Source organism: Eurytemora carolleeae, unplaced genomic scaffold (genome assembly GCF_000591075.1).
Source record: "Eurytemora carolleeae unplaced genomic scaffold, Eaff_2.0 scaffold331, whole genome shotgun sequence".
In the NCBI taxonomy this organism is placed as follows: domain Eukaryota; kingdom Metazoa; phylum Arthropoda; class Copepoda; order Calanoida; family Temoridae; genus Eurytemora; species Eurytemora carolleeae.
Genome location: NW_019396227.1, coordinates 185,946 through 208,442, shown reverse-complemented (window position 1 = coordinate 208,442; position 22,497 = coordinate 185,946). Strand labels below are relative to the sequence as shown.

The following is a 22,497-nucleotide window of genomic DNA, read 5'->3' as shown; positions in this document are numbered from 1 at the left end:
AACATAGTTAAGATCGTCTCACATCCAAGAGCGTAGCGTTCATATAAATGCACGGAGTTGCATTATTCCACTCAAATCGTAAATTATTAAATTAAATTTATAACTTAATATTTAATACAACCTACAATTATCGAATTCAATTCGATCCATATATAAATAGTAGATATTTCATGACTTTTTTATTTTATCTGATCCTAGTGTTCATTTTTAAAATATTCATTCTTGTTTCGAGGATTTTTGATAATGAAGACGACATTTTCATACTTTTACAGGAATGTTCGAAAATGTAGCGCCAGCCATGAAAGCAAGTTTTCAGGGAAATGTTTATTTAGGAAAGAAATAATATATTAATTTAAAATATTATGAAATATCAACTATATACGAATGCATCGAATTGAATTCGACGATTGTAGGCTGTAATATCTGAATGAGTCGTTTCTAATTTAATTATTTGCGAGCTATATGGAAAAATGCCACTCCGTGAATTTGACGGGCTCTATGCTCTTCGGTTCGATTCGTTTTAACCATTTTCTCCTTATAAAGGCATCAGACGGAAGTAAAATTAGAAACTATCCATATGAAATTCAATTCAAAGTCAATCTATACCCTCTTTCATTTTTCGCGAACACTCCTTTCATTTTTTTATTTTGTAATTGTTATATTAGAAGTCTTAATTCATTTTTATACTTATATGTAATATATTTACATTTTACATTTACATTTATGTTAGCTAAAGCTGGCCAAACGGCTGGATCGAATTGGCTAAAATTTTTAGGAGACCTATGGGTACCGGTACCCGGGGGGGGGGGGGTAACATAGATTAAGCTAATGACGAATTACTTTTTTGAAATTATGATTTAAAAAAAATTCCACGGGCAATGTTATGTCTGTTTTTTAGTTCAATTTTCTACTTATCATTCAAGAATGTCAAGTGACAAGTTTCGAAAATCAGCGAGAAAAACAATAAATTATTAATTTCTAGTAAAAAGTCGAAATTCCATTTTGCCTGTGTAGAAATTTTGAAAAGTGCTTTAGACGTATTTTGAAGTGATTCTATTTAAAGATTGGGATTCTCTATTTAAAGATTGGGATTCTTTATTTAAAGATTGGGATTCTCTATTTAAAGATTGGGATTCTCTATTTAAAGATTGGGATTCTCTATTTAAAGGTTGGGATTCTGTATTTAAAGATTGCGATTCTCTATTAAAAGATTGGGATTCTGTATTTAAAGATTGGGATTCTGTATTTAAAGATTGGGATGACCGATTAACAACGGTAACTTTAAAAGATTTTCTTGTTTGAAAATTGATTATTTTCAACTGTGGTTTTTCTTCAAAAATTACTTGGGGATTCTGCTTCAGGAACACTGGAGAAAATTGTACGATTTTGTCACGTTTCAAGCTAGAAAAACGATGATATCTTCCACTTTAAATGGATTGAAGGCCATTGAGATGGAGGGTCACCCTAAATTAGAATTATATTTCCCTTAATGGAAAACTAAAAAAGTATTTCTTCAGGAGGATCTGCGGATAAAGTTCAGAAAGTTACCCAGGGTCCAGTACAACCAGCTAAGCCAGCGGTTAAACCCGGTACACAGGTACCTCAGCTCTTTCAGATTCAATAGAAATTAGGGGTATTTATGTAAATGAATTAATTCCCTCATCAGGGAAAAATAAAAAATGGACAAATTGGCAGTTTTTACCCTTTAGATACGCAACATTCATTAATTTTCCTCCAAACATATTTTTATTGATTTTTTATCATTATTTAATATTTTTCATTTTGCGAATAAAACCGTAAAACATATCTATTATCTTGGAGAAAACGTCTTAAACTCTTCAGTTTAATTGATTGTCAGGTTTATTGATCGCAATAATTATTAACACATGAGTGAATGATAATTGCTTGTTTTGGAATTGATTGACTTTGTAGTTTACTGATTGATTGATTGGTTGATTAATTGAGGACGGTTGATTGGACGGTTGAGAGGACGGTTGATAGGACGGTTGATTGATTGATTAATTGATTCTTAAATTGTCTTATAATTAGTTTACAACAGAGGAGATTAGACAGAAAGCAAAACAAATGGTGGAACAGGTTAAAGCCTCACAGGTAAATAACGTCACACACCCCNCCCCCCCCCAACTCAATTCTCCATTCTGGATCAAATATTTAAAATATTTGGCTGGGGTTTTACCTTTTCATTTTTAAATAAAGATTAGTTTATAGTCATTATTTTGTTTCATATTTGCACTTAAAAGAATATTTTTTTCTTCATTTTTTCAGAACAAATCTTTTTGTAAATCTTTTTTTTTCAGACGACGTTAATTAAACGACAAGCTATGAATCAGCAAGCTGCCAGCAGTACAAAAGGAAATCAATCAACTTGATGAATTGATTAATTGATGATTGAATAATATGTTAATTAATTGAATTATAAATGATTGAATAATGTGTTGATTAATTGATTAATAAATGATTGAATAATATGTTGATGAATTGATTAATTGGTGATTGAATAATGTGTTGATTAATTGATTAATAAATGATTGAATAATATGCTGATTAATTGATGCATAAATGATATTTTGATGAATTTGAATATTGTGTTAATTATTTGATAAATAAATGATTGAATAATATGTTGATTAATTGAACGGTTAATGATTGAATGATGTTTTGATTAATTGATTAACTGATGCTTAAATAAATTATTGATCAATTGATGATTAAATAATGTATTGATTAATTGATCAATTGATGATTAAAAAATGTATTGATCAATTGATAATTAAATAATGTATTGATTAATTGATTTATATGTTGATTAATTGATTGGTTAGGAGATAAGCCTGGTAAGAAACCTAAGAAGATGATAAGAATGGCTGGAGGGCAGATGTGGGAAGATCCGTCTCTTCTAAACTGGGATCCGAATGATTACAGGTCAGGGGTCCATATAATTTCATCTGATACGATCCCAAACGTTGATGAATTGATAGTAAGGGCAGAAATTAGCCCTGTTGTTATTGTAAACAATTTGATGTATGATGTCAAGTTGTAGAAAACATTCCATACTGCAGAATTTGTACAATTCCCATTTTTGATCATGCCTATATCTTTGCAACCTGGTAATTGTTTTAACATTAAATACTTTCAAACTTAAACTGTATTTGAGCTTATAGATTTCATAGGTTGAAATATTAAAGGTTATAAGACGTCGGGTTGCAAAGATATAGGCATATTGAAACATCATAGTTTGTGACACTTAAACCCAAATCCTTTTTGTCAGTTGTTTTATACAGTGCTACCTTCAATGGATGAGACTTTATTCAGTTGTCTTTGATTTTTTTTATTTATTTCTTATAGCAATGGTCTTTTTTTTCAAACTCAAAGTTCGACGTTTTTTCTTATGAATGTATCTGATCCGACGTTTGTACTGGTCCGACGTGTGTACGAGTCCGACGTTTGTACTAGTCCGACGTTTGTACGAGTCCGACGTTTGTACCAGTTCGACGTTTGTTCTGATCCGACGTTTGTACTGTCCGACCTTTGTAACGTCCGACGTTTGTGGGTCCGACGTTTATACTGGTAGCGCTTAAACTAAGCGCTACCTTTTTCAATAGTTCCATCCTCATGAGTATTTTCTTGTTTCTTGATACTTTCCCTTTTCTCATTATGTAAGAGATGTTGTTATTCCAGAAGTTTTCCTTATTATTTATTAAATCAACTTTGCGGTTAATGTAAAGGGTTTCAGAGTAAACATTTCTTCTCACACTTTCACTTACTATGGTTACTCTTGTTAATTCTTTTCATTTATATTCTCCAACTTTAAAAATTTTTATAAATGTATTAATGTTAAGTATGTTACTCGAGAGTTTGGTTTCGTTCAACGGACTTTTCTTTCAACGAAGTCTTTGTTCAACACACTCTTCGTTAAACAAACTCTTCGTTCAACAAACTTTTCTTTTAACAAACTCTTCATTCAACAAACTCTTTCTTCTACAAACTCTTTCTTCAACAAACTCTTTATTCAACAAACTGTTCATTCAACAAACTTTTCATTCAACCAACTCATTGTTCAACAAATTCTTTATTCAACAAACTCTTCATTCAACAAACTCTTCGTTCAACAAATTTTTCATTCAACAAACTCTTCATTCAACAAACTCTTCATTCAACAAACTCTTCATTCAACAAACTCTTCATTCAACAAACTCTTTATTCAACAAACTCTTCATTCAACAAACTCTTTCTTCAACAAACTCTTTCTTCAACAAACTCTTCATTCAACAAACTATTTGTTCAACAAACTCTTCATTCAACAAATTCTTCATTCAACAAACTCTTCGTTTAACAAACTCTTCATTCAACAAACTCTTCGTTTAACAAACTCTTCATTCAACAAACTCTTCATTCAACAAACTCTTCGTTAAACAAACTCTTCATTCAACGAATTCTTTATTCAAAGCTTTTCATTCAACAAACTCTTCATTCAACAAACTCTTCATTCAACAAACTCTTCATTCAACAAACTCTTCATTCAACGAACTCTTCGTTCAACAAACTCTTCTATCAACAAATTTTTCTGTCAACTCTTAAATTTCCTAAGTAAATTGTTATGAAAAGAGATTTTTTTTTGCTAAAAAGGGATTTTATTTAACTTCTGTATTAATTCTTGAACTTTAGAGCTTTTATTTAACTTCTGTATTAATTCATGAATTTTAGAGCTTTAATTGAATTTCAGCCTTCATACTTAGAATCTTCATTTATTCTTAACAGATTAGACTCTATTGAAATAACGAAATTTAATTTTAGATTGTTTTGTGGAGATCTAGGGAATGACGTCACAGATGAGGTATGAATAGTGAACAAGATACTTTTTCGGGGTTAATATTTTGAAGAATTAGCAGCGAGGAGAAATGAAATATTAAACATCAGCGGGCAAAATTTTCCAATCCCCCCGGCCCTTTTATACTTTTTCCCGTAGTCCAGACATTTTTATTTTTGTCTTTTAAAATTTTCGAGTCCCTGACTAAACATATTGTACATTGAAAAACTCTACCGCACAAAACGTTATCTAAGTAAAACATTTCTCATTAAAAGCTACAAAAAAAACAAGCTACTTTATACTTAAAATTCAAGTTTTTCAATGTAATTTTTTAATTAATTTTTTTCAGGTTTTGATGAGAACTTTCAGCAAATACACATCTTTTCAACAAGCAAAAGGGAAAACACAGATTTTTGATATTTCTATCTCCGGTTTTTAATATTAGACTTTCGTCCTGGCAGGAAATTTCATATTGGTTAGACATCAAATAAATTTATTATTCCTTTAATTTTTATATATTTCTTTGGCTAAAACACGGATAAAATAAGTTTGAAAGCAAAAGATACTTTAATAATGTTGCGGATTCTAATCACTGAAATCACTGCTATGCGATTTAAAATTTTTTCATTTAAATATGTTATTTTTTATTATTAGTCCTCCTAAGCAATACTGTTTAATGGGCGTGTACAGGAATTATGCATGGTGGGGGGGGGGGAGGAACGCCCGTGAAATAACAGACAACCCAGCCAAATGTATTAATGGATGCTTATCACATATCTGTTTAACTGTAGTTGTGAGAGATAAAAGAAGTAATAAGACGAAAGGATACGGTTTTGTGAGTTTTAAAGATCCAGCTGATTTCACCAGAGCTATCAAGGTATAACAGAGCTATCAAGGTATAACAGAGCTAGCAAGGTATAACAAAGGTCTTCTTAAAGATGTTAGATACTTTCCCAAAGGATTTTTGTAAGTGTCAAATTCTCAAGGGTATTTTCCCAAGTTCTCAAATGTGCAATTTTCCAACCGGCAACTTCCCAAATCTATACTTTTCACAGTGCCCGACACCCCCCTCATTGCAGCCTGCGGCGACTCAGAGGGCCTAACATAACCTTAGGTAAGTCGCCGCTTGGGAAGTCGCCCTTGGGAAAATGCCTTTGGGAAAGTACCGAAGACCTTTTTAAAGGGTCTGTAAACGTAATTTTAGTTGCTCCCAAATGATATAGTGGCACGCCCAATGTACAACTAAAAACTTTGTCTTATCAAATATGAATTAGAAATCTATGTTTTTGTCTTTAGACACTGTTAATTTTCATTTGTGGCTTCTCTGCAAAAATTACTCGTGCAATATGGTTTTATTGCATTAGAAATAAAGGAGAAGCTATCAGAATGAAAAAAGTTTCATTTAAGAAAAATTACGTTATCTTCTGAATTAATAAACACATGGAGGTTCAAGGGTCCTGTTGTGAATTGGTTTTGTGGGATTTCCGATAGTTCTTGGAAAAAGACGAAATTCCAAAAAAGTTGCTTTTTAAGGCGTTTCCGTGTTGAGGCGTTTCCATGTTACCAAAGGATAAGGGAGAAGCCCAAAAGAGCTCCCCCTAGCCTGTCCTAGCCGCAGCGCTCGGCCCAGAAAGTTTCTTAACCTAACCTAAATATATACTAATCTCTCTCTTCCTTGTAATCACGTGGCAAGCGCGCGTACTCTTTTAGGCAATTGCTAAAGGATTATCGTAAATTATCACTCTATACTTTTTTTAAAAACTTTTGTTTACTTTGTTTACTTTTTATGTGACAATCGCCACAATACTTTTATAGACTGTTTATTACTGTAATTAATGTATAATCAATTTGTTGGCAATTGCTGAACATATTTTATTTTAGGAAATGGATGGAAAATATGTTGGTAGCCGACCTATTAAACTTAGGAAATCTAACTGGAAGGATAGAAATCTTGAACAGGCGAGTGGATTTTAAAAAAGTCGATTAAAATGTATAAGACAGAAAAAGGGAAAGTATTGTATTGTTTTGAAAATGTTTCCTTTATATACGTATATATATATATATGTATATTACCTTGAAAAACCACCCCTCCCCTTTGTAAACTATTTGTTTAATGTTGCTCAACTTTTCTATACTCTAATTTTTTTGTTGAGCTACATCTCACTAATGTAAATCTGGTCCCGGTTCAACGGAGTTGGATATTTTCCCAAAGGCTTTTTCCCAAGGGCGACCTTCTAAGTGAAAACTTCCTTAGCGACAGCTTCCCAAAGGTTAGATTAGGCTGGGGTCCGAGCGCTGTGACTAGGACAGACTTGGGAACTTGCCTCTTGGGAAATTGCACAGTTGGGAAGTTGCCACTTGGGAAAACACCTTTGGTTATTACAGCTCGGTAGAAATCCCTAGGAAAAGTACCTTACATTGCGTTGTTCAAAGCGGACTGCATTCATAAATTTGGAACTCAAGTTGATTAATTTGTTTTGTCGTCATAATTATTTTTTGTTTAGGTGAAAGGAAAACAGAAGACGAAACAAGTATTGGGATATAAAGCATAGAAATCACGTCCATTTGTCACGTTTTCGGTTCCCTGGCACTTGTTTAATATATCTTCTTTTTTCTATGAAAAATCCGCAGACTTCATTTTTTTTTGTCTCTGTCTAATGCCATTGTTGAATTCTTTTTAAATCTGTTTTCTCTCCATGAGTTAAATTTGTCAGTCTTTCATGGTCCGTCTGTACAGTGTACAATATATTTGTTGCCTTTATTTGTATTTTGTGTATTTAATAAAAATCTGAAAGAAAACTTGAATTAAAAATTGCGGATTTTTTCAGATAAAATGTCGGATTGTCAGACCCCAGAGGAGCTGGAGGAACTCAGGGAAGAAACCAAAAAATAAAATTTTCAATTTTTTGGTTGTTCGGTTCCCACTATGTTTTTGCGTCGTTTGGGTGGAAAGGATTGAACAAATTAAAGGACTGGTTTTTCACAAATATTTACATTAAACTTTTTTGTTTTATCACTTCAATGTCAGTTTTTTTGTTAAATTTTAAAATTTAACGTTCTAAAAATGCTAGATTTTTTATATTGATGGGCCAGTAAAGGGGCCTTTTTGTTTTTAACTCTTTTTTTCAAAGTTTAATGTTAGATTGTTAGCTCTATCAGGATTTAGTTTTTCCTGGAGTATATCCCCCCCCCTTGCTCCAGGGGGAGATGATTTTTTTTATGAAAATTAGACACCAACTGGAGCTGTTCTGCAAGATAGTTATTTTTGTCTATATTTGGTTTGTTTTTTAAAAAGTGTACTGCAAGATAGTTTTCGTTTGTTTATACGTAAGGGTACTTCTAGGTAGTTATTTTTGCGTATATTTGTTTTTTTAAATATAAGTGTACTGCAATGTAGTTATTTTTGCCTATATTTGGTTTGTTTATATAGAAGTGTACTGCAAGATAGTTATATTTATATTTGTTTTGTTACAAAGAAGTGTACTGCAAGATAGTTATATTTACTTATATTTGGTTTGTTTATTAAGAAGTGTACTGCAAGATAGTTATATTTTTCTATATTTGGTTTGTTTATAAAGAAGTGTACTGCAAGATTGTTATATTTATCTATATTTGGTTTGTTTATAAAGAAGTGTACTGCAAGATAGTTATATTTATCTATATTTGTTTTGTTTATTAAGAACTGTACTGCAAGATAGTTATATTTATTTATATTTGGTTTGTTTATAAAGAAGTGTACTGCAAGAACGAATATCTCTTGGAGAAAAACTGTTAAATGATTTGGCGCAGCCCAGCTTCAGAAAAGTTGTAGGAAGGTTTAATTAGTTAAATCAAAATTAATTTCGAATTCTTAATTAAATGATTTATCTTGGCGCCTTTGACAATTAATCATTGAAAATTTTAATTTTTCACTGAAATCTGGTTAATCCATCACATAGATCCATTCAATTTTGAGAAAAAAAAAAAAAATTCCCATTGGAGTGTGGAGTACTATTTTACATAGATTCTAAACCAAAAAACTGGCTTCTACAGTGATAACCAGAAAACTGTGGAATAGGAAGACGACATTATAGCAATACTGAAGTGCATTTGATGTTGTTAAATGCAAATAGCTTTACTAGTAAATTCATAAATTACTTAGTGAAATGGGTCAGTTTACACTGCACAATGTCTGTGTCTCATGTTCATTGGACTATTTAAAGTCACAACTTCAAATTCTGAACGAAAAATCGGCTTTTTCTCCGGCCACATATGTCTTTGAAAAGTAAGACTATTACCAATGAATAGCTGATAGGCTGTTTAGTTTACCCTGAAATTACCCAAACAAGTGAACGGTCCCTTTAAAGTCATAACTTCAGTCTAAAAGTCGACTTCATATTCCAGATTTTAATGGTTCTCACTGTAGGTCAATTAAATTTTTTATTTTCACATAAATATGATGAACCCATTGCATAATGCAATAATGCATAAAATCAATTTTTTGTTTTAAGAAGGGGTAAGTTAACATTTCTTATTATTTAAAACTTTACCTAATATTAAACCTAAAGGAATTGCTAAGCTGGAGAAAAAGGTGAAGCAGGAAATGAAATTCCTTCAAAAGTTTCAAATTAAGGTGAAAACACGAACTTTGTCGAACCAGGGTTGAATATATTTTCCATAATTTCTTGACGCATCAAAAATTTTCTGAAAGTTTTACTCTTGGAATTTAATTTTGTGGATAAAAATGTTGAAAATTACTTTTTTATGTATTCTCAAAAATAGCAAATCTAAAGTATTAAGTCCTCAAGTGTGTCATTGGGACTTTGGGGGGGGGGGGGTAATGTAATTATTTATTTATGAAATGTATCCAGCCCTGATTTGAGCTGATGTTAGTGTTAGTTTGTGAAAAAGAAGAGAAAAGGGGAAAACGAAGATGAGAGTTATGAATAAATTTTCTAGGGAATAGATAACTTCGGTAGAGTTTCCATAATATCATAGACAAAACCAAACCTCAGTTTCAAAACATTTTTTGATTTGGTAATGTCATGGAACAAAAAACAATACATTGGAACCATGCACATATAACAAATTGGAACCACTAGCTACGGAAATGGAACAATAAACATGAAACATTTAACATCGGACAACGAACATCGATCATGGCACAAAACAATAAACATGAATCAAGGATTAACCATTAAAGAATAAGAATCACAATAAATGCACAACGCACGACGTACGACGCACAACGCACAACGCACAACGGAAATCGAACAACCAACAGCGAAAATCAGACAAGCAGGCATCAGACATCGAACTAAAACTTCAGACCGAATTTCGAATTCCAACTGATTCTGACGACCATTGTAAGAAATCAAATATTGCATGTTAAAATATTAAAAATCTATATTTTAAGGATAGTTTACCTGAGTTAAAGAAAGAGCATATACAGTGCAGTAACCTAGTTCATCTTCATTCTATTATTCATCAACTGTTCAGGTTAGTTTAACTTGTAACGATAAAGATTATCTATTATTTATTATGAATTTTTCAGGGGTGTATATTTTTAAGAATTACCTCCCGCCCCTTGTGGGATAAAAATGTAAAAAAGTAAATGTTGGGACATTTCATAGAGACACATTTCATAGAGAGACATTTCATAGAGAGAAATTTCATAGAGAGACATTTCATAGAGAGACATTTCATAGAGAGACATTTCATAGAGAGACATTTCATAGAGAGACATTTCATAGATAACTAAATTATAAGTAGGACATTTCATGGATAACTAAATCATAAACATTTCATAGACAGGACATGCCATAGAAAGGAAATTTCATAGATAGAACATTTCATAGATAGGACATTTCATAGAAATAGAAATCCATAAAAAGAAAATTTCTTTCAAAGGGAATTACATAGACAGAGAAATGTCCTGTCTATGAAAATTTCTGTCAATAAAATGCCCTGCCAGTGAAATGTCCAATCTATGTAATGTCCTGTCTATAAAATTTCTCGTCTATGAAATTTCCTATCTATAAAAATTTCTGTCGATAAAATGCCTTGTCAATGAAATGCCCTGTCTATGAAATGTCCTGTCTATGAAATGTCCTGTCTATGAAATGTCCTTTCTATGAAATGTCCTGTCTATGAAATGTCATGATTATGAAATGTTCTGTCTATGAATGTCCTGTCTATGAAATGTCCTTTCTATTAAATGCACTATCTATGAAATGTCCTGTATATGAAATGTCCTGTCTATGAAATGTCCTGTCTATGAAATGTCCTGTCTATGAAATGTTGATATATACATAATATAGCCATGTAACAATAATTAATGTTTTAGAGTTAAAACCCCTGTTTCAGTTCTTCAACCCTTCAACCTGTATGACGAAGGTCAGTTTACAACAACCTTAATCAAACTTATGTCGACTAGCCTTTCATGGCACTTCGCGCCCATCGTCTATTTCAACTGAGAACATTTTCGAGTTGTTTACATCATAAAACAATAAGATAAAAGTTCCCAGATTTAAAAGTATTTTCTCGTGGATTTTTTAAATTCTATGAAAATTGAATTTTGTTGGAGGCAAATTTTCGAAATTTTGATCAATGATCATTCATAAATCATAATAATAATAATAATAATTGCATACAGATGGACGTGTTGTAAAGAAGGTGAACGTGGATATTGTCTGCGAAGGAGGGTTCACTTGGCTCAAGGTAAAAATTAATTATTTTTATTAAAGGGACTGAACTTAAATTTATAGAAAGGCATGTGCGATTTACAACCTTACCCTTAAAACTTTTGTTTGTTCAAGGATTTCGTAGATATTCTTATTCACATAGCAAGAAATTAATTGCTAAGAAACCGCGCGAGTTCACACTATAGCACGGAGAGTACATTGTACACTGTAACCTCGAGTCCCCCTGCACTCAATCTTCAGCTCTAGCAATGAGGATATCTACCTCATCGTTGTACGTAGAATGGTTAAAAGGGTACCGTTGTGAATCGGACATGCCTCTCTATTAATGGAAGGTCACTCTCTGGGCGGAATTTGTAAACAAGAATAGATATTTTTGTGAAAATGGATTCCATGTCAGGCTGTGACATCCGTCGTGTGCTTACTTTTCCGCCCAAAGACATTACACTGCAGTACAAAAATGCGTACACCTCTGAAATAACTTTCCTTGCGTTAGTACCTTGTTTTATCCGTTCACTAAATAATTCGATTATACGATTATTTCAGCAGTTTCATGCCTTTTCAGATTTTTTTTTTATAAATTTAAATAATCAAAAAATTTTGTTTCCGTGTTTTCAGGTTATTGCTAGGAATCCTAAAGCTCTGGAGCTAAATTCTCAGGTATATGTTTAATAGACTTAATAGTTCTTTTTATTATTTTTAAATCCCCCAGTTGCCTTGAAGATATTAACCAGAAAGCAACAATGTTAAAGGGACTGTAAGCGTAATTTCAAGCTACCCTCCATGCAAAGTCGACAATGCCCGATTCACAACGGTACCCTTAAAATGTTTGTGTGATCAAGCATGAAAATGATTTAAATGTTTATGCAAAAGTGACTTGTTCATTACGGCAGGAAAACATGTAGAAATTATAAGAATAAAACACTGAAACTTTTAAAACGGACAATAGCTTCCAAATTGTTAATCAGAAAGGTTTTTATGGTACCATTGCAAGGAGGGTCACTTGAAATTACGCACACAGTCCCTTTAAGGGAATTGGAATTTTATTAAATGTGAAAACAGTTTAATTTAAAGTTAGTAGATTTACTGTGTACCTTTTACTATGCACACTTTTGTAAGCTGTGCCGTTTGCAGTGTACATTGTGCACTACATTATTATACTGTACACTACCACTGTACAACACGCTGTACAGTGTACATTGTACAGTATACTATGCATCGATTAGCGCAAGTCTGAATAAAATTCTCTTTATTTTTCTATATACATTGTTTAATGTCCTGTAATATTCAGCCAAATAATTTATTGTTATTACGTTTTGTTATTTTGAAGGGAAGTAGTCAGTATGGACAAAGAAGCATTCTAGATCAGGTTTATTTTGTTAATTTTCTTTTCTCTTTATTCTAATTATGAGAAGTTACTTCTGAGGCCGAGTTTAAAGAATTTGAGACGCGGAACAAATTTGAGACGAGGCTCAAATATGGTAGGTTCAATGTTTCAAGATTTAAGCTGGTGCTCAATTGAAACCAGATTTTGGCTGATTTGAGACGCGGCTCAAATTTATTAAATTCGGACTCAGTTTGATCGTTTAATTTCTGAGATTGTTTTACAAATTTGAAATCTGTCAAGGTCCGAGAATTTGTACTCTGCAGTAAACAAAACCAGAAAATGTTCAGAAATCCACAGGTAGATAGACAATCAGAAGTCTAGTCTAATAAACAGTTAAATATTACATATATATGTATCATTTATAGTGTATGATCTTTATGTAAGTATGCAACAAACTTAAAGGGACCGTAAAGGAAAAATTAAAGGGGTTATAGGATAAAATCTGAGAATTTCAGGTTTGTATGTTACATTTAAGACATTCATATGATTTATACGAAAATTCATATATATGCAATTTTGTATAAAAGTTGTAGGTTTAAATAGATCATATTCAGCAAATACGAAACCAATCTGAAAAAACTTAAACCCTCATTAACCTGAGAATCTCAGTTTTGCTCCTGTTATAATTATTCAATTTTTATTTCGCATTTTTTATAGATATAATTTGAGAATATTATTACATTTAGTCCGTATAATACGTATTACGTCACCAGAACTTCAGCCAATGGCAGTGTAGTATACTGGTCACGTGATTTCCGTCTGTATCACGTGACAACAATACTGAACTGTCATTGGCTGAAGTTCTTGTGATGTAATACAGACTATACGGACTAAATGTAATATTATCAATTATATCTATTTCAAATTCAAAAACAAAATTAAATAATTATAACAGGAGCAAACCTGAGATTCTCAGGCTCCTGTGTACCCCCTTTCATTTTCCTTTACAGTCCCTTTAAGGTATAAAAACCGCCGATCAATAGTAAGAAATTCGCAAGAATTGGTTGATATTTGATGTTATCAAAGATTTTGACACCTCATTTAGAATGCACTCTGATTCAATTTCAAATCCAATAAAACAGCAAATATGTACTGCGAAAAATTCTAATTTATTAGGGGGTGCAGTGTGCACACTGTACAGAATAAGAAAGTAAGAGAAGATTTGAAAAGAAATTCACATTTATGATTAACACAAGATCTATTAGAGTAAATTAATAAATCTAAGCTGAAAACTTTAGAATGGTGGATATTGGACTTGATCCTTTCTTTTTCTTAATATCGAGACTAACCTAATCTTGTACTTGTATCCTGAAAAGTGTATAAAATTCAACCAATTACCGCATTTCAGTTCATTTCTCGTTTTCGGAACCTATCCTGGTTTTGAGACAATTATCAGAATGCATATCAATGTCAATTTTCAAGTATTTACGCACTTGTGAAACAAAACAAGATTTTTTGATAAGGTAAAAAATAAACAAAATAGGAAATAAAAACAAACTGTTCTTATATTATTTAAAAATTATTAATGTTTTTGTAATGTTTTCAGTCCCATGTTACTAGGTTGTGTTTGCGTTTGCTAATGGGGTCACACAGTCTCTTGCGGACACTGTTAAAAAGAAGGTGAAAAAACCGTCTCTGATAGTAGTTAAGAATGAGGAAAACAATTTTAAACATTCTTAATTTATTGTATACTTGTTGTTGTTGTTGTTGTTGTTGTAGTTGTAGTTGTAGTTGTAGTTGTAGTTGTATACTAGCTGGAGTATCTGGCGTTGTCAAAACACTTAAAAATGTTTTTAAAAAATGTCGATTTTTTAAAATATTGTCACCACCGGGGTTACTCATGGGTTCCCTCATAATCCAGGAATACAGTAGCAGCAACAAATCCAGTGTTTGACCTTCTAATGACCTCTTACGACCTCTAATGACCTAAATGACCTCCAAAAATGAAAATGTTTTAACTATGGCTTCATGCATATCAAACGAAAGCTAGGAACCCCAGGAATACAGTAGCAGCAACAAATTAAAATTTTTTTTCTAATGAGGTCCTTTTGGAATAATAAAATCTAAACAACCCCAACTATCCTCCCTAGTTTTCGCTTATTGGTTGTATTACTTATTGTTTATTGAAGTGGCAACATGCCTCAAATTTGGTCCAACTGTGCTGTAAACTTTACAAGCAAAATAGCATTTAAATTAGTATTTTTTATCCTCATCTTACACATATTGGTAAAGGACCCACAAGAAAACAAAGCTATCAGTTTTATCATGCACGCAAAAGATCGGACTGACAACCCGGAGTATGGGATGGAATTGAGTCTCTGACCCTTGCAAAGCATGCTTTAAACCATCCCTGCAGAGTATTATTTGATTTGGTTTGATTTAGTTTGATTTGATTTGAATTGATTTGATTTGATTTGATTTGAATTGAATTAATTTGATATGAATTGATTTGATTTGATTTGATTTGATTTGATTTGATTATCTTCCAAAGGGTGCCACGGTGTTTGGCGAGATCCTGAAATCTGAGGATGATCTTCTCCAAGAAGACTCTTCGTCCGGTTCAGAAGATGATGATGATGATGATAAGGATGATGAAGTTGATGAGATAAGGGTTGATGAAATCAATATCTGTGATAATCTTCAAGACACCCAGGTATCCCTTCTTGGCATGAATTAATCTGTTTCCAATAATACTGATGAATCGTCGAGTCTGAAATCATTTCGGAAAAAGTGGATCCGTATCCTTAAAAGTGGATCCGTATCCCTAAAAGTGGATCCGTATCCTTAAAAGTGGATCCGTATCCCTAAAAGTGGATCCGTATCCCTAAAAGATCCAGACCACGCGCTTATTCATTCATGAACTTAATGTCTTTTAAAGCCTTGACATTTGATATCACCTACTTTTTTGTAGCCCTGGCCATGTACATTTTATAACATCAGTTTACTAGAATTTATTTTCAAAATCCGAAAAGATTTTTCCGTGAGAGCGTTCACTGTGATACTGATATAGGTTCATATTAAATAGATTTGATATCTACATTGTTGATTTTCTTATGCTTTCTTGCCTTAAAACAGAATATTGTAAAATATACAGTTTATTTTTATTTTACTCTCTTATTAGACATTAAACAATGGTTCTTTGTGAAGCCAAGTCAATTATTTTTTTTTGGAAAAATTCCAGTTTTTTTTGTATTATTTGTTTAGTCTGTTCAGAAACAGTGTGAACAAAGGATTAGAATAACCAGGTCCCAGAAACACCAAGAGACCTTTTATTTTGTTAAATTAAAAATGAAATATTTTTCCAAGAATTTCTATTGATGTCATATTTATTCTAAATAAAGAAAAATGTTTTGTTGAGATTTTTTTTCAAAGAAACAATGTTTCTAGACTCAAGTTAAAAGTATCTAATATTTATTTATCTATTTTTTAATATAGTACAAAGAGCCCCACTTGTGTTCAAAGTTTCCCTAGGTTATCTTTAAATATAAAGTAGAAATCTCTGTTTGCTTGATGTATGTCCGATCTTAACTCTGGAACCCCTTGACCGATTTGCCTCAAATTTTCATTGGGAAACTAGATTGAGACACTTATCTAGATTATATATGATATATTATATATATATATATAGATAAAAAACTTATTGCTATCAAAACTTAGTTACATGAAAGACAATTTGGCTTGAGGCAATAACATTCTTAATATGTTTTTAAAAAAGATGTCGTCAGTGTACCTTTAAATATATTAAGAGGTGTTAATATCTACTTTGTTCAGGATTATTAAAGTTTATGTATTATGTATTATTCTTGTCCAGCTATTGATCTATATTTGTGTAACGATCAATTTCTCAATACTTGACTCTAACTCTAATAACAAGTCTTTCCCGACTCTATCTCTAGCCAACCCTGGCCCTATTATCTCTAGCCAACCCTGGCTCTATACGTCTGTCTAAAACAACGATTCGTACTATACTAATTTATTGATACAGGTAAATATAGATTGACCGGAATGGCCAGTCAGGGTCAAATCAAAAACATAAATAATATAGATAGTTGAACTATACACAATCCCGTGAATTTATTACATTTGACCAAAGGGCTGTGTTTTTGGCCATTGCTTCTAGATATAAAAATATTATGAAAAACGAGGATACAAAAGGAGAGGAAGATGAGTAGGTCTTTTCTGGTTCTGAGATTCGAGATAATGATTTTCGGATTTTATAATCCTCTTTCGGGTATTTTTGTCCTCTACATTCTCTAATTTATCTAATTTAAGGAGAAGATAGATGATACAAAGATAAACCTTGATATAACTGCTATGATTGCCTACGTGTCCTCACTAACCAACGGAAATTCAAACTTTGTTTTTGAGGTAACAGAAATTTATTTTTAACTAACTGCGCTTTAAATTATTTTTGAAAATTTTGGTCTTAAGCCAAAGCTGTAATTTAAAACTAAAATAGGACTAGAGCCTTGAGAATAGATATGTTAGAGGACATATTCTTCTTAGAGTTGCGTCTTAAAATTTTAAATAAATCTCTATATATATATATAAAGTTGTAATCTCTGTTTGTCTGTTTGTTTGCTTGTTTGTCCGACCTCGGGAGACCCACGGGAATGTTCTTAGCTTGGTTTGAAGATTCTGAAAATTTAGTTTCCCGGTAAAATCGTTTAAGTGCGAGTAAACGGCGGTAGTAACTATGAGTAACCGGGGCAGCGCTGGATTCCCAAGCTAGTTATCTAAAAAAACCTAATTTCTCAGTGGGAGGGGATGATGGACTATTCCTCTCCCCTCCTTCCATTTACTAATGCATTATTTTTTTTGCAGAGCGTCAAAAATAAGTTTGGTCTGTTTTGCTTAAAGGGACTGTAATTGTAATTTGTAATGACCTTCCATTGCTAATTTGGCAGGTCCAATTCGCAACCGTACTCTTAAAAGCTTTGTCTGATAAACAAAGTAATATATATCCATGTTTTTGTTTTTTAAAACTGTTGTTTACTACCTACTTATTAATTACAGAAACAAGGGAGAAATTATCAGAAAATATTATCTTCAATATTGAAAAGATTATGATTTCAAGGGCATTGTTGTGAATTGTGCATGCCCCTCTGTTTAAGGGTCAGTTAAAATTACGACTATAGTCTCTTCGACGATTTAAACATTACTCATTATGTCCTCTTTTAAAACAGTGACTGATCTCTTTAAAGGGAGTGTTCGCGAAAAATGAAAGGGGGTATAAGGCTTAATGCGATAAAAAAGCGCTTTTGATCGCTACTAATCTTACTTCTATCTGTTGCGTCTATAAGGAGAAAATTGTTAAAGACGTCTCATACCGAATAACTTAGCGCCCATACAAATTGAGAAAATTGCAACATTCTACTTAGAATGTAAAAAATCAATTTAATTTCAAACAAATCATTTAGATTTTACAACCTATAGTCATCGATTATCTTTCGCCACATTTGTATATAGTTTATATTTTTTAATATTTTATTTTTTTTAGAAAACGTTTTCAACGGATTTCGAAAATTGTGAGTGTTGTGCGGCATTCTTAGATAGTTGCGCAAGAGAAAAGAGAAAAAAAACAAATTAATTTAAAAATAGTTATTAGTTAAAAAGTTATTCGGTATGAGACGTCTTTAACAATTTTCTCCTTATATACGCAACAGATAGAAGTAAGATTAGTAGCGATCAAAAGCGCTTTTTTATCGCACTAAGCATATACCCCCTTTCATTTTTCGCGAACACTCTCTTTAAAACACAATTTAGGAGCCAATACTTGCCCAGCAAGCTGAGTGGGAGAGAATTCGACCTGTTAAACCATTTCTTGATAAAGTAAGACTTAATTATTAAAGTCCAAGCGGTCTGATAAAAAAACTAAAAGACATTTTGGAATTATGTATTTATATTAGAAGTAGATTATAGTTTACTATTGGCAAATTGGAAAAAAAAGTTAAAAACTCAAATTGTACGAAACTTCAGTCTGATGTATACTTTAAGTAAGATTAAACATCAACATTTTCTTAACAATCATGTCAGCGACTTACAACTATAGTTACATGAACAATAATATTACAAGTACAGTCACAAGTAATATTACAACTACAGTTACGTGTACATTGATATTACAACTACAGTTACATATACATTGATATTATAACTACAGTTTCATGTTCATAGATAATACATCCACAGTTACATGTACATTGATATTACAACTACAGTTACATATACATTGATATTATAACTACAGTTACCTGAACATTGATATTATAACTACAGTTCTATATACATTGATATTATAACTACACTTACATGTACATAGATAATACAACTACAGTTATATGTACATTGATATTACAACTACAGATACATGTACATTGATATTACAACTACAGATACATGTACATTGATATTACAACTACAGATACATGTACATTGATTTTACAACTACAGATACATGTACATCGATATTACAACTACATGTACAATGTACATCCCTATTAGAAGTACACTGTACATTTATTAAGGTTTTCTGTGATCATACTCTAGTCTGTTGTGAATCAGCTCTCAAGGATTTCCAAACAATTATCAACACTTTAGGTTTGTCATGTTAAGGGACCATCATTTAGACTGGGTCATGTCTGATTCACAATAAAGCCGTTGAATAAATATTGTGTTATCTCTTTTAAAGATGATTCGGATTAAGGCAACGTGGTTATAGTGTATACTGTATAGAGTGATGATGTATGCTAATCCTTTACTAATTGTATAAGCCATAAACTAAACCGAGAGCGTACTGCATATTTGTTTAATATAAATTGATTCTGGCCTAACCTATAATATATCAATATTAGTAAACAGTTGTAATTGGGGGATAATTTCAGAAATATGGTAAAATGTCTTTAAATTCTGTATGCTAATTTAAACTTTTTATTTGTAAGGGGGGATTATTTTACAACCTTTTTGATTAATTTTGGAGAAGAAGGGTAATGAAAAATTTAATTACTTTAACTTGAAAGTCTTGCTCATTTAACATTGACATACATTATTTACGAAATAATATACCCGTGCTTTGAAGGTAAGACGTTGATCTGAAAAACTATAAGAAATGAGAGCTTAAATTTTTCCTTTAAGACATTTTTCTTTAAAAATCACCGATTCTTAAATATAATAACACTACTAAATCAAGGAATGGTTGGGGTGGGGGGGATACAATAACACAATATTAAATCANCCCTCTCATATGCTCATTTATCAACGGATTTCCCTCTCATATGCTCATTTATCAACGGATTTCCCTCTCATATGCTCATTTATCAACGGATTTCCCTCTCATATGCTCATTTATCAACGGATTTCCCTCTCATATGCTCATTTATCAACGGATTTCCCTCTCATATGCTCATTTATCAACGGATTTCCCTCTCATATGCTCATTTATCAACGGATTTCCCTCTCATATGCTCATTTATCAACGGATTTCCCTCTCATATGCTCATTTATCAACGGATTTCCCTCTCATATGCTCATTTATCAACGGATTTCCCTCTCATATGCTCATTTATCAACGGATTTCCCTCTCATATGCTCATTTATCAACGGATTTCCCTCTCATATGCTCATTTATCAACGGATTTCCCTCTCATATGCTCATTTATCAACGGATTTCCCTCTCATATGCTCATTTATCAACGGATTTCCCTCTCATATGCTCATTTATCAACGGATTTCCCTCTCATATGCTCATTTATCAACGGATTTCCCTCTCATATGCTCATTTATCAACGGATTTCCCTCTCATATGCTCATTTATCAACGGATTTCCCTCTCATATGCTCATTTATCAACGGATTTCCCTCTCATATGCTCATTTATCAACGGATTTCCCTCTCATATGCTCATTTATCAACGGATTTCTCTGATTTCAGAATTTTAAATTCAGTGTTTCAAGACGGATCCCAGTGGTACCCATATCGATGTATTTCTAAAAAAAAAATTTTCGCTTTCATTAGTAAATTTTTCAACCTTTTTCAACTTGCGAAAATTTCGCCTATTTCTTTTTTTCTTAGTTTCCCCTTAATGATAGTTTGGACGCGTACTTGCAATATCTAACTTGACATTAATGTAAAAACTTGGTGAATTATTGTATTAAAATGAATTTATAATGAGGAAAAACCATTCATTTTACAAAGTCGGGATAACGATTTTGCCGGATTAAAATTCAAGAAATTACAAAATAAAATTTAAGTTAAGTTTTTTTTACATATTGTTTTTTATTCTGAGTTACCTTGGATATCGATCAAAGGACGAATTTCTAACGGCTTCTACTTCATCTCGAATTACCCACATTTAGATAAAAAAACATGTTATTGCAAACACATAAATATGAATTCACCCCCCCCCCCCCACTCCTGAGATATTTGATTTTTATTCATTTTTATTGTTATTCAATTTCAATTCAATTTGTTTTTGGGTTATTTATATTCATAATTAAATTTTTTAAATGATTTGATAAAAGAATGAGATGCCCCCAAAAAATGTTTAAATGTTAAAATGTTTGGGTGTCCGAATGTTTGTTGAATGTTGGTTAAATGTTTAAACGTTTGAACATCTTAAATGTTTTAATGTTTAAATGTTTGAATGTTTTAATATTTTAATGTTTAAATGTTTAAATGTTTAAATCTTTAAATATTTGAATGTTTGAATGTTTGAATGTTTTTTAAAATTTATAATTAAAAAAATTTTAAATGTTAGATGTTAAAATTTTTGTTTGAATGTTTTTTATTGAATGTTTGAATGTTTAAATGTTCTAATGTTTAAATCGTAGAATGTTTGAATGTTTGACTGTTCCAGGTGGAACTAGTGAGAGAACACGAGCAGAGGAATTAATTTCTAGAATTCATGTTGTCCCGGATCAAGAGTCTGAAAAGATTAAGGTAATTTTTTTTCTTCTTGTCTAGCTGCTTGTTCTTGTCTGATACTTAATTGATTTAAGTCCTCTTCTTGTCGTTTTTGTAAATTGTCTGCCTATTTTTGTTCTTGTTCTTGTCTGATGATTAATTGATTTAAATATACTTGCTCTTGTTAGTTGACTGCTTGTTCTTGTTCTTGTCTTATATTTAATTAATGTAAATATACTTGCTCTTGTTAGTTGTCTGTTTGTTCTTGTTCTTGTCTTATATTTAATTAATGTAAATATACTTGTTCTTGTATGTTGTCTGCTTGTTTTTGTTCTTGTCTGATAATTAATGTTAATATTCTTGTTCTTGTATGTTGTCTGTTTGTTCTTGTTCTTGTCTGATACTTAATTAATGTGGATATTCTTGTTCTTGTATATTGTCTGCTTCTTCCTGTTCTTGTTTTTGTTCTTGTCTTATAGTCTTCCCCAGACTCTAGAGTTAATAAAGTGTTCTTTTTCTTAAGATATAGTTTCTCTTCCCCTTCCTCCCTTTTTTTCTTTTTCTCTTTTTTCTTTCATTTCTTTCTTTTTTTCCTTCGTTTTTTTCTTATTTTTTTTTTTACTTTTTTTTCTTCCCTTTGCTCCCTTTTTAATGAATTTTTTACTTCGGCTGGCTGAAGTTTCCCCTGAAAGGGTGGGGGGG

General features: G+C 31.8%; 2 protein-coding genes across 2 annotated transcripts in view; both read left to right on the top strand.

The window, feature by feature from the left end:
* The first annotated feature begins 1,489 nt into the window (after positions 1 to 1,489).
* On the top strand, positions 1,490 to 7,627 carry LOC111698721 (RNA-binding protein 42). The gene is made up of 9 exons (XM_023469136.1): positions 1,490 to 1,597; positions 2,050 to 2,112; positions 2,319 to 2,373; positions 2,844 to 2,943; positions 4,816 to 4,855; positions 5,178 to 5,226; positions 5,620 to 5,705; positions 6,710 to 6,787; positions 7,333 to 7,627. The coding sequence occupies exons 2-9, from the start codon at positions 2,086 to 2,088 to the stop codon at positions 7,378 to 7,380; spliced, it is 483 nt and encodes a 160-aa protein (XP_023324904.1). The 5' UTR covers positions 1,490 to 1,597; positions 2,050 to 2,085; the 3' UTR covers positions 7,381 to 7,627.
* Positions 7,588 to 22,497, top strand: part of LOC111698720 (UPF0415 protein C7orf25 homolog) — a 19,220-nt gene continuing 4,310 nt past the window's right edge. The window contains exons 1-15 of the mRNA XM_023469135.1: positions 7,588 to 7,702; positions 8,560 to 8,639; positions 9,376 to 9,440; positions 10,224 to 10,306; positions 11,154 to 11,203; positions 11,463 to 11,527; positions 12,127 to 12,168; positions 12,839 to 12,877; positions 13,136 to 13,192; positions 14,456 to 14,515; positions 15,387 to 15,548; positions 17,168 to 17,263; positions 18,662 to 18,727; positions 19,423 to 19,495; positions 21,749 to 21,831. Of these exons, the coding sequence (XP_023324903.1) occupies positions 7,662 to 7,702; positions 8,560 to 8,639; positions 9,376 to 9,440; positions 10,224 to 10,306; positions 11,154 to 11,203; positions 11,463 to 11,527; positions 12,127 to 12,168; positions 12,839 to 12,877; positions 13,136 to 13,192; positions 14,456 to 14,515; positions 15,387 to 15,548; positions 17,168 to 17,263; positions 18,662 to 18,727; positions 19,423 to 19,495; positions 21,749 to 21,831 (1,062 nt within the window). The 5' untranslated portion in view covers positions 7,588 to 7,661. The remainder of the gene's footprint in view (positions 7,703 to 8,559; positions 8,640 to 9,375; positions 9,441 to 10,223; positions 10,307 to 11,153; positions 11,204 to 11,462; positions 11,528 to 12,126; positions 12,169 to 12,838; positions 12,878 to 13,135; positions 13,193 to 14,455; positions 14,516 to 15,386; positions 15,549 to 17,167; positions 17,264 to 18,661; positions 18,728 to 19,422; positions 19,496 to 21,748; positions 21,832 to 22,497) is intronic.